The 12,060-nt window shown below is 40.2% G+C and overlaps 1 protein-coding gene across 18 annotated transcripts in view; it reads left to right on the top strand.

Moving 5' to 3' along the window:
• The window catches only part of LOC140733456 (myelin transcription factor 1-like protein), a 444,485-nt gene that overhangs the window by 395,023 nt on the left and 37,402 nt on the right, over positions 1 to 12,060 (top strand). For all 18 annotated transcript variants that reach the window (XM_073056807.1, XM_073056806.1, XM_073056820.1 and 15 more), the window contains one exon: positions 10,718 to 10,801. In XM_073056807.1, coding sequence (XP_072912908.1) covers positions 10,718 to 10,801 — 84 coding nt within the window. The remainder of the gene's footprint in view (positions 1 to 10,717; positions 10,802 to 12,060) is intronic.

Below are 12,060 nucleotides of genomic sequence, written 5' to 3'. Positions count from 1 at the left end.
AGAGAACTTTGGTAGAACAAGAGAAGCTCAATTATGGAGAAAAATTAAGTGTTTCACAATAACCACTCATCATTTGACTAAGTTCTGTTCTAACTTAGCAAATATAACCATATAACAATTACAGCATGGAAACAGGCCATCTTGGCCCTTCTAGTCAGTGCCAAATGCTTGCTCTCACCTAGTCCCACCTACCTGCACTCAGCCCATAACCCTCCATTCCTTTCCTGTCCATATACCCATCCAATATTTTTTAAATGACAAAATCGAACCTGCCTCTGCTGCCTCTATGTATGTAATTCTGACCACTTATCCCACCAATTTTCTATCCTCTGAAGGCAAGTTTTGTCTATTAAAAGAGCACATTCCATGCCTTGTGCTGGAACTTACTGACCAGAATACTCTACAGCTAATGTTGCCAAATGTTTTAGGATCAGAGCAATGTTTCCCACTTTGTATTTTGTATTAATCTCCTGTGCAATGAGCAAAGGTAATGTCAGTACATTTAACTGTGAGATAATGGAAAGCTGTATCTTGATGCTCTTGGGGTCACTTCAGCACTTAAATGCATACCAGAATTTAAATCTGTGGGGAGAACACAGAAATAGAGCTCACAGCTGTTCAGTGCGTCCGTTATTCAGTTTTTACCAGATGACCCTAGCACCAAATATCATATGTAGACATGGTAAAAGTTATGTCTATGATAGATGGAGGCTTCATCCCCAATTTCAGACACCGTTCTGTAGCTTTCAATGTTTCTTAGGTCAAAATTCTGGAACTTTGCAAGTGTCTTCTCCAGAGGACCTAAAGCTGTTTAAGAAGATAATACTTTGCTATCCTTGAGGGCAATTAGCAATGTGCTATAAACCATGGACTTAAAATGTGTACATCTCCTGATTTCATAACTTAAACAATATAGATTATCAGCATCATTAAGAGCATATAAGGTGGCTGCAAATTTTCAGCTCCCGTGTCATCTCAAATCTGGACACCCTGAAGCTTTTATTGATTTTAAATTCTTCGCCCAGTGCAAATAACTAATATTGGGTCATAGAGTCATTGAATAAAACATCACGGGACACGGCCTTCAGCACAACTGGTCTATATCAACCACAGCTTCATTGCTGCTGGTCCCAGTTGCCAATGTTAGGTTCATTGTCCTCTAAGTCATTCTCCTACATGTACCTATACAAATGCCTCTTAAATGTCACCTCACATCTCATTAGGTCCCATTTACGTTAACATAGAAACATAGAAAACTTACAGCACAATACAGGCCCTACAGCCCACAAAGCTGTGCCGAACATGTCCTTACCTTAGAAATTACCTAGGGTTACCCATTGCCCTCTATTTTTCAAAGCTCCATGTACCTATCCAGGAGTCTCCTAAAAGACACTATTGCATCTGCCTCCACCACCGTTGCCGGCAGCTGATTCCACACACTCACCACTCTCTGCATAAAATACATACCCCTGACATCTCCTCTGTACCTAATTCCAAGCACCTTAAAACTGTGCCCTCTCATGTTAGCCATTTTGGCCCTGGGAAAAAGCCTCTGACTATCCACACAATCAATGCCTCTCATCATCTTGTACACCTCTCTCAAGTCACCTCTCATCCTCCGTCACTCCAAGGAGAAAAAGGCCGAGTTCACTCAACCTATTCTTATAAGGCATGCTCCCCAATCCAGGCAACATCCTTGTAAATCTCCTTTGCACCCTCTCTATGGCTTCCACATCCTTCCTGTAGTGAGGTGACCAGAACTGAGCACAGTACTCCAAGTGGGGTCTGAACAGGGTCCTATATACCTGCAACATTACCTCTCAGCTCCTAAACTCAATCCCACGATTGATGAAGGCCAATGCACGATGCGTACGCTTTCTTAACCCCAGAGTCAACCTGCGCAGCAACTTTGAATGTCCTATGGACTCAAACCCCAAAATCCCTCTGATCTTCCACACTGCCAAGAGTCTTACCATTAATACTATATCTTGCCATCATATTTGACCTTCATTTTCCAGAATGAACCACCTCACACTTATCTGGGTTGAACTCCATCTGCCACTTCTCAGACCAGTTTTGCATCCTATCAATGTCCCACTGTAACCTCTGACAGCTCTCACATTATCCACAACATCCCAACCTTTGTGTCATCAGCAAATTTACTAACCCATCACTCCAAGTCATTTCAAATGCAGGTCATTTATAAAAATCACGAAGAGTAGGGGTCCCAGAACAGATCCCTGAGGCACACCACTGGTCACCAACCTCCATGCAGAATATCACCTGTCTACAACCACTCTTTGCCTCCTGTGGGCAAGCCAGTTCTGGATCCACAAAGCAATGTCCCCTTGGATCCCCTACCTCCTTACTTTCTCAATAAGCCTTGCTGAAATCCATATACACTACATTTACTGCTCTTCCTTCATCAATGTGTTTAGTCACATCCTCAAAAAAATTCAATCAGGCTCACATGGCACGACCTAATATTAATCATATCTACCAACATCTTAAAGATTTGCATTGTCTTCTCTTCATTTTATTTTCTTCAGTGAAAATAACTTTTAGCTCTCAATGTATCCCTTCTGAGTGAGAAAGTCTTAATTTTAAAAAATCCTGATTTATCTCTCAACATACAAACATTGTAAACCCAATAAATATATATTATAGTGGCTATTTTATTACTTTTAATATGCTGCCATTGGGTTACTCCTATGCAGCATACTTTGAGTTTATCTTTTGCCTCTCTTGTTCAATGGAACTCACTCACTACTGTTCTCTACAAAGTTGCTGACTTCTATTTAGTATGGGAGCAGAAATATTGTCCCTCTTCTTTGTAGTGTCATTGACCACATAAGGTTTAACAATGGTTTTCTCTTCTCTGCTGCAAACATTCTACATGATAGTTATTATTAGTTTAACCACTATGCTGGCCTCAAATCATGTATTAGGGTATAACTGTTTGTTAAACTTTCATTTCTTTTTCATCATTTGGGGTCAAATCTGAATAATCAGAGACTCAAGTCACTCTGTTACATGTATATGAATGTACCCTTACAGATCCTTGAGAGATTTCTTGAAGGGAAACATCTTTTCATGAACTGAAATACGTAATTTCAACTTGACTGAAATTCATTGGCTGTTCTGTTAAACCTTCAACAGATTTTTACCTTTTCCATGCTTTTGTGACTTTGGAATATTAGTACATCATGCTACCATTTGCCATAATCGCAACAGGCAGATTTAAAGTTCAAAATATCTATGAAATTATATTACACTATACGTACTTGCATTAGGTAATAATGTAACAATTATGCAACTGCATTCACCCTGATGCATTTCAAGTCATAGTCAAGGACTTTGAAGAAACCCTTCCCCAACTACCATCAACATACAACCTGTACCACCGAACACACTAGCCATAACACTGTAAGATATCGGTGCAGAAATAGGCTATTTGGCCCACTGAGGCTTCTCTGCCTTTTGATCATGGCTGATCCATTTGCCTCTCAATCCCATGCTTCTGCTTTCTCCCCATAACCTTTTATGCACAGACTAATCAAGAATCCGCCTTAAATACACCCAAAAACCTCCAAGTAACCTGAAACGTTATCCTTAATAATTGACTCCAACATTTTCTCAACCTCTAAACTCAGGCTATCTGGTCTATAATTTCTTTTCTTCTGCCTCCCTTCCTTCTTGAAGAGTAAAGGAACATTTGAAATTTTCCATGCCAGAGTCCATTGATTTCTGAAAGATCATTACTAATGCCTCCACAATCTCTCAGCTACCTCTTTCAGAACCCTGGGGTGTAGTACATCTGGTGCAGGTGATCGATCTATCTTCAGATCAGTCAGCTTCCCGAGCACCTTCTCTCTAGTAATAGTAGTTGCACTCACTTTTGCTCCCTGTATATTTTATATCTCTTCTAATATTTATATATTTGTATATCTGTGCACTTGTAATGATACTGTGACACTCTAATTTCTTTTGGAATCAATAAAGTATCTACTTATCTATCTATCTATTTATTCACCAAGATCTGGCTTTAGCAATCTGAGGTACCCACCTCCTTCACATAGGCTTCAATTATACCAGTGCCTCAGAAGAAGGTAGTAAGCTTCTTCAATGACTATCATCCAGTTGCACTTACATTCACAGTGATGAAGTGTTTTAAGAGGTAGGTGAGGAAAGATCTCAACTCCTGTCTGAGAAGTGACTTGGATCCACACCAATTTGCCTACTGGCACAGTAGGTCCACAGCAAGTGCTATTTCATTGGTTCTTCACTCAACTCTGGATCAACTGGACAACAAAGATGCACAGATAATCAGTAAGCTTCAAGACCTTGGCCTCAATACCTTCTTGTGCAATTGGATCTTCAATTTCCTCATTTACAGACCTCTGTCAGTTTGGTTTGGCAACAGTATTTCCACCACAATCTTCTTCAGCACATGAGCACTGCAAATCTATGTGCTTAGCCCTGTGCTATACTCGCTTTACTTATGACTGTGTACCTAAGGACAGCTCCAATGCCATATTTAAGTTTGCTGACAGCACCACTGTCGTTGGCCGAATCAAAATCAACATTAAGAGGGAGATTGTGAATCTGACTAAGTGGTGCCACAATAACAACCTTTCACTCAATGTCAGCAAGAACAAGGACCTGATTATTGACTTCAGGAAGAGGAAACCAGAGGTCCAAGAGCCAGTTCTCCTCGAGGGATTCCTTGGTGTTACTATTTCAGAGGACCTATCCTGGATGCAGCACATAAGAATAATTAGAAACAAAGCACAGCAGTGCCTCTATTTCCTTAGAAGTTTGAGAAGATTCAGTATGACATCTCAAATGTTGACAAGCATCTATAGATGGGTGGTGGCAAGTATATTGTCTGACTACATCACAGACGAGTATGGAAACACCAATGCCCTGGAACAGAAAATCCTACAAAAATGAGCGAATACAGCCCAATCCATCATGGGTAAAGGGCTTCCCACCATTGAGCACATCTACATGGAGCATTGTTGAAGGAAATCAGCATCCATTATCGGGGATTGTCACCATCAAAGTCATGCTCTCTTCTCTCTGTTGCCATCAGGAAGTAAGTACAGGAGCCTTAGGATCACAGCACCAGATTCAGGAACAGTTATTAGCTTTCAAACATCAAGCTTTTGAACTACAGGGGATAACTTCGCTCAACTTCACTTGCCCCATCACTGAACTCGTCCCACAACCTATGGATGAACTTTCAAGTACTCTTCATCTCATGTTTTCAATACTTATTGCTCATTTGTTTATTTATTTATTTATTCTTTTCTGTTTTCAGTCTTTTGCAAAATGGCTGGCTGTCCTGTTGGGTGTGATCATTCATTGATTCTATTATAGTTATTGGATTTATTGTGTGTTCCTGCAAGAAAACAAATTTCAGGATTGTTTTTGGTGACATGTATGTGCTTTAATAATAAATTTACTTTGAACTTCCAACTTTGAAACTTACATTTAACAATGTTCAAAGCAAACTGTGCATTTATGGTTTAAATTAAATGTGAAACTTGAAATACCTACCTGGGATTAGTAAGGCAGTGGCACACACTAGAGTTCCAGTCATCTATCCAAGATGAAAAGTTGAGTATTTTCCCCTGTTCCATGACTGCTTGTACTTATCATCTCCAGTCTTTCTCTCCAAACTTCACTCAGTCTCCTCACCCATGTGACTCCAGCTGCTCATCATCCGTCTTTTCACCTAACTCCACCTATCACCTACTAGGACCTGCATCACCTCTCCCCCTTTTTCTCTTTCCCTGTATACTGACTGTACTCAGTCCCAATGCATGATCTCAATCTGAAATATCAATCATTCTTTTCTTTCCACAAATGTTGCTCGATCTGCAAAGTTCTTCCACTAGTTAGATTTTGATCAAAAACGACTTTTCCAAACAATTTCATTTGAAGTTTCATTGCATGGTAAAGTGACGTCTCATTCCTTTCCAGCAATCACAGAGCATGGAAGTCATGTTAATGAGTGAGCAGAAAACACATTTAGTCACCCATCTCTGTTTATACCCTCAGTTAACTTTGCAAAGGCTGAGAATTGACTTTCAAACTGTACTCTCTCCTTGACAGGATACATTAACCATAAGACCATAAAACATAAGAGAAGAGTTAGGCCATTCAGCCCATTGAGTCTGCTCTGCAATCCCATTATAGCTAATCCCGGATCCCACTCCACCCCATACACCTGCCTTCTCGCCCTGAATGATTAGGAAACAATCAATTTCTGCCTTAAATATACTCATGGACTTGGCCTCCATCGCAGTATGTGGCAGAGCATTTAAAAGGTCCAAATTAATGTCAGCAAAATGTATACAATATACATCCTGAAATGCTTTTTCTTCACAACCATCCACAAAAACAGAGAAGTTCCCCAAAGAATGAACGAGAGTTAAACGTAAGAAACCCAAAGTCCCCCACAGCTCCCCTCCCTCCCATGCGTAAGTGGCAGCAAGCAGCAATCCCGCCTCCCCCCACCAGCAAAACGAAGCATCAACACCCACCACCAAGCACTCAAGCAAAGCAAAGCAATAGCAAAGACACAGACTTGCAGTTGCCCCAGAGACTTCATACTTCATCCAGCATTCGACATACCACAGGCGCTCGCGCTCTCTCTCTCTCTCTCCCTCTCTCTCTCTCTCTCTCTCCCTCTCTCTCTCCCTCTCCCCCTCCCTCTCCCTCTCCCTCTCCCTCTCCCCCTCCCTCTCCACCTCCCTCTCCCCCTCCCTCTCCCCCTCCCTCTCCCCCTCCCTCCCCATAATAAGGGAGAAGGAGGTGTCTCCATTTTTCCCTGCGAGCAGGGACACATAACAAACAACGCACTGGCTTATGATGTTAAAAGTTTGTTACGTTGCTTTTTCTGAGCTCTGATCCCAAAGATCTCAAAGATCCCGGGTCTTTGGGCACACAGCTGTAGATTTTCCGAGTCCCCCAACGACACATGGGTCTCCTACTGTGACACCAACCCTCAATCTGCCCATCTCCAGAGCCCCAAGATCTTAGGCTTCCAAATCCGAGTCGGACTCTCAGGCTGAACCCTTGGCGTGCAGAACAACGGCTAGCCCTGAAACCCAGAGAATGGGTCACATTCCCGCAAAGAACCATAGTCAGCGTGTAACTCCAGGTCAGGGTCTTCAAAAGAAAGGTTATTAAAGATGGAAGTAGAACTGTTTCCGAAGATGCAAGCAAAGGAGTCGCCATTTAATGCCATCTTCCAGAGCAAAAAGGGGATGGCTGATTTCACAGATTTACTCCTCCCTGGCTAAAAAAAATCCTCCTTACCTCTGTTCTGAGGGGTAACCCCTCAATTTTGAGGCTGTGCCCTCTAGTAATGGATAGCCCTATCATAGGAAATATCCTCTTCACATCCACCCAATCTAGTCCTTTCAACATTTGGTAGGTTTCAATGAGATCCCCATTCTCGTCTAAATTCCAGTGAGTACAGGCCCAAAGTTACCCCTTTGTTCCCAGAATCATCCTTATGAATCTTATCTAGACTCTCTGCAATGACAACACATCCTTTCTAAGATATGAGGCCCAAAACTGTTGACAATACTCTAAATGTAGTCTGACTAGTGTCTGATGAAGGTTCAGCATTATCTCCTTGCTTTTATATTCTGTTTCCCTTGAAATAAATGCCAACATTGCATTTGCCCTCTTTACCACAGACTCAACCTGTAAGTTAATCATCTGGGAGTCTTGCACGAGGAATCCTAAGTCCATCTGCACCTCTGATGTTTGAACCTTCTCCCTATTTAAATAATAGTCTGCACTATCCTGCACCTTGTGAACTATTCCCAGAAACTTCAGTCATCTCTGCTTTGCCATCACCCTGGCCAATATCCTCCTCCAATCCATCTGGGCAAGCTCCTCTCTCATGCCTCTGTAATTTCCATTATTTCATCACAATACTAATACATGTGATTTATGCTTCTCTGTCTCAAATTGCAGTATGAATTCAATCATATTATGATCACTGCCTCCTAAGGGTTCCTTTATGTAAAACTCCCCAGTAAGATCTGGGTTATTACACAACACCCAATCTAAGATAGCCTTTCCTTGAGTAGGCTCAAACACACACTGCTCTAAAAAGCCATATCGTAGGCATTAAACAAATTCCCTCTCTTGCGATCTGACACCAACCAGGTTTTCCCAATCCTCTTGCATATTGAAGTCCCCCATCACAGTTGTGTCATTACCCCGTTACATGCTTTTTCCAGCTCCCTTGCAAGTCAGCAGCTTAAGATGGGGAAATTAGAAATAATAACTAAAACTAAAGTAATCCATTGCTTGCAACTTTAGTATTTTATTAAAATATGGAACTCCTAGAATCTGAATCAGTTCAGAATCAGAACCAGGTTTATTATCATCGGCATGTGTCACGTAATTTGTTAACTTAGCAGCAGCAGTTCAAAGCAATACATAATATAGAAGAAAAGTAAATAAAATAATAATAATAAATAAGTAAATCAAATATAATATACATATATTGAATAGATTAAGAATCGTGCAAAAAACAGAAATAATATATATTTAAAAAGTGAGGTCGTGGCCAAGGGTTCAATGCCCATTTAAGAATTGGAAAGCAGAGGGGAAGAAGCTGAATCGCTGAGTGTGTGCCTTCAGACTTCTATACCTCCTACCTGATGGTAACAGTGAGAAAAGCTCATGCCCTGGGTGCTGGAGGTCCTTAATAATGGACACTGCCTTTCTGAGACACCGCTCCTTGAAGATGTCCTGGGTACCTTGTAGGCAAGTACCCAAGATGGAGCCGATTAAATTTACAATCCTCTGCAGCTTCTTTTGGTCCTGTACAGTAGCCACCACGCCCCCCCCCCCCACCCCCCAGCATACCAGACAGTGACGCAGCCTATCAGAATGCTCTCCACGGTACATCTATAAAAGTTTTTTGAGTGTATTTGTTGACATACCAAATCATTTCAAACCTTGTGCTTGAAAGATTTGCTGTATGTATTGACAGAATATGTATATATCAAAACAAACTCAACGTTTAGGTATTCATCCAGGGTTGATAATACACTGTAATAAATGGAACATTGTATTCTTTCCGAAAATCAGTTCTGAACTACCTTGCCACAATTTTTTTGTGATCTTCTCATCTCCACAGAATTCGACCATCATGTAGGGCATCAGATGATTTGCATTTGATTGAATCGGAGGGATATTTTAAATAGACACCTGTACACACGAGTGTAGGCATGTTTGTCTTTAATGTGCTCATTATCATTGGTGAGAGAGTGAATGGCCCTGGTTGCTATCCTCTTATTCATGCCTTTGCCAATAGAATCATTTAACTGTTTAGTCTTATGCCTTTGCTTTTCAAACTACATCCTGTCTTTTGCAGGTATATCACTCACTCTATTAGAAATAACAGCTGGATCTCCCTTATCTTACTGGGGTCGGGGGAGGGAACAGACCACTGGCTACACTGAATTTCAAGGTGCTATGAATATTTATCAGCTAGCACTGTCCTGGGCTGATAGAAATTGCTGCCAATTCATGCTGAACAGATGGATCTTAACGTTAATACAGCAGGCAGGTGTTGCAAAATACTGAGCTGTAAATGCTCATGAAGTGCTTTACAGTCATTGTTGAGTTCATACCACATTTCTAATGCTGGGGAGGGACTGCACAAAAAATAATCATTTACTCCAGAGGATGAAATTATCCAGTCTGCTCTTCTGCATCATTTCCCAGACAAATCACAATTGACACAGTAGACATTTGGGAGTTTGCTGTTAGCCTCCCATTTCATTTGGAACACCGTCAGTGGGAGAGGAGGAGGATAAATATTTGATGGTAAAAACGAGAAGCTGGACCTTTGCATTTTAACAATTAAATGTATGGTATTTATTGGTTATGCCAAACAGCAATTTACTTCCAATCTCACAGAAAAACAGAATTTTTTTATTCAGAGTGTCCATGCATAGTTTGGTTTAAAAAAAAGCCAAGAATCCTTGAGGCTCATAACCAGGAGTTCCTGTAAATTGTGAATACCCAGAATCTCTGCCACAAAGCCTGTTTTGATGTGCTTATAAGGGAATAGAGAATAGCAGTGCAGTTTCCAGATTTCTTCTCCTTGAGCATCACCTGCTGGTGTATGAATAACATTTTACAACTGGGACTCATCACATGCAAGATGGCATAATTTTTTATTTCAAGGTAATTATCCAAAAGAGAAAAAGTCATTTTTTTCATTTGTCACGTACAACATGAAACCGTGATACGTAAGGCAATGAAAGAAAAACACTATTCTGTAGAATTAGGTCCCTTGGTTTATTCTAATTTTGTTTATCTCAGACAGTTTGGAGGCTTCAACTTGCAACTGCTCTCTGGTGATAGAAAATCATGTATAGACACTAGGTCAAAGTAAGATATCCTGCTGACACTCTCTGTCAAAATTCATGTTTGGGAAGTGAGCATTTAGGCAGTGAGCAAGAGGATGATAATTGTTTGTGGAATGTCAAATTAGTACGATGTTAACCCCAAAAACAGGAGCGGGAAAGGAGAAGAAATTGTCAAGGTTACCAAAGTAAGACTGGTGATTATAGATTTATAAGTAATGTTTTCATTTCTCAGGTATATAATGAGAGCCATGAAGAACTATTGTAATATGAATGAGTAATCCATGATGCATATATTTCTGTAGTCTTTCAGGCTGTCCACGAGCAAAGAAAAGTGGAATCAAAATTGCTCAAAGCAAAGATGACAAAGAGGATCAAGAGCCAATCAAGTGAGTCGAGCTTAGCACAAAAGTGATGGTTTGCCACAGAGCTCAGAAAATTGCATTAAATTATACTTATGTTACATCAATTAAACTGTGTCTCTATGTCAATCTAAAGCCATTGAAAATTCTCTTCAATACAGGTATATAGTAGACGTAGAATGTAAAGGTGCTATAATTGCCTTTAGACTTAAGCTATAAGCCCACCTAAAGTTCACCATCATGTGGAATGAACTTGAAATTGTTGTCCAGACATTCTAGCAATTAAAGGACAAGTTTAGCCGTGTGCTTGGAAGAGATCAGCCTTAATTAGTAAAGATATTTGTACAGGTTATTTTAATAAAGCTTTAGAGTTTGTTTGCAATATCTTCTCTTCCGAAGCAAGGGGCACATGCACAAAATGATGTGAACATACAATACATGCAGTAGATCGTGGAGCAAATTCTGATTCCGTTCTCTTAAGCAATGGATAATAAAGGCTAGACATTTGTTTAAGAACAGCAAAACAAATTCCAGTATTAAATTAAGCACTTAATTAATTAATAAATTCCAGTATTAATTAAGCACTAAAGTCAGCTCTTTGAGTGCTTTACATGAGCACCAATATGAAGGTGACTGAACACTTCTCTAAATATTTCCTTTTGAAATGCAAAAGGATTTAGATAAATAGAAATTTTAAAAAACTCTAAATGCATTTGTTTCAATTCTGTGAATGCCTGTGTGTCCTACTTTCAGCTGTCAACTTGAGTCGCAATCCTGAGGGATAACTTTACATTGTCCTCAAGAAGCTCAGCTGGATTTCTTGATCTCTTCCATCACATCTACAGACCACATTCCCAGAGGGCAAAGCTTAGTATCATAAGCTAGGCATTGCAAAATGTACTTTCTTATGTTTTGCTTCAAGACAATGTTGCAAATGAAATAATGACTATTTGAGTCTTTCATCTTTGTGCTCCATCTTCAGCACAGCAGGAACAAGTCTAAAGTTGTAGCAAGTCTATTAAGTTTACCCTTTATTTAACAGAAAACCTCCCTTTTGTATGATTCTGTTCATAACAAACTAAGGGATATACACTGTGGGAAACATATCATTTGTTTGCTGCTTCTGCCACACAGAATCAATATCAAATAAGTTAGGCATACCCCAACTACATGTAAACCAAGGTGTAAGTGTTTTGTCTAATGATATGCCTTAACATCTGAGATGCAGTCTTTTTCATTGTTAGAGCAGCTCTTTTATTTCACGTCAAGCTCTGTTAGATATGATT

Source organism: Hemitrygon akajei, chromosome 9, assembly GCF_048418815.1.
Source record: "Hemitrygon akajei chromosome 9, sHemAka1.3, whole genome shotgun sequence".
Taxonomy (NCBI): Eukaryota; Metazoa; Chordata; class Chondrichthyes; order Myliobatiformes; family Dasyatidae; genus Hemitrygon; species Hemitrygon akajei.
Note: the sequence above shows the minus strand (reverse complement) of the source record. Positions and strands in the feature narration are given on the sequence as shown.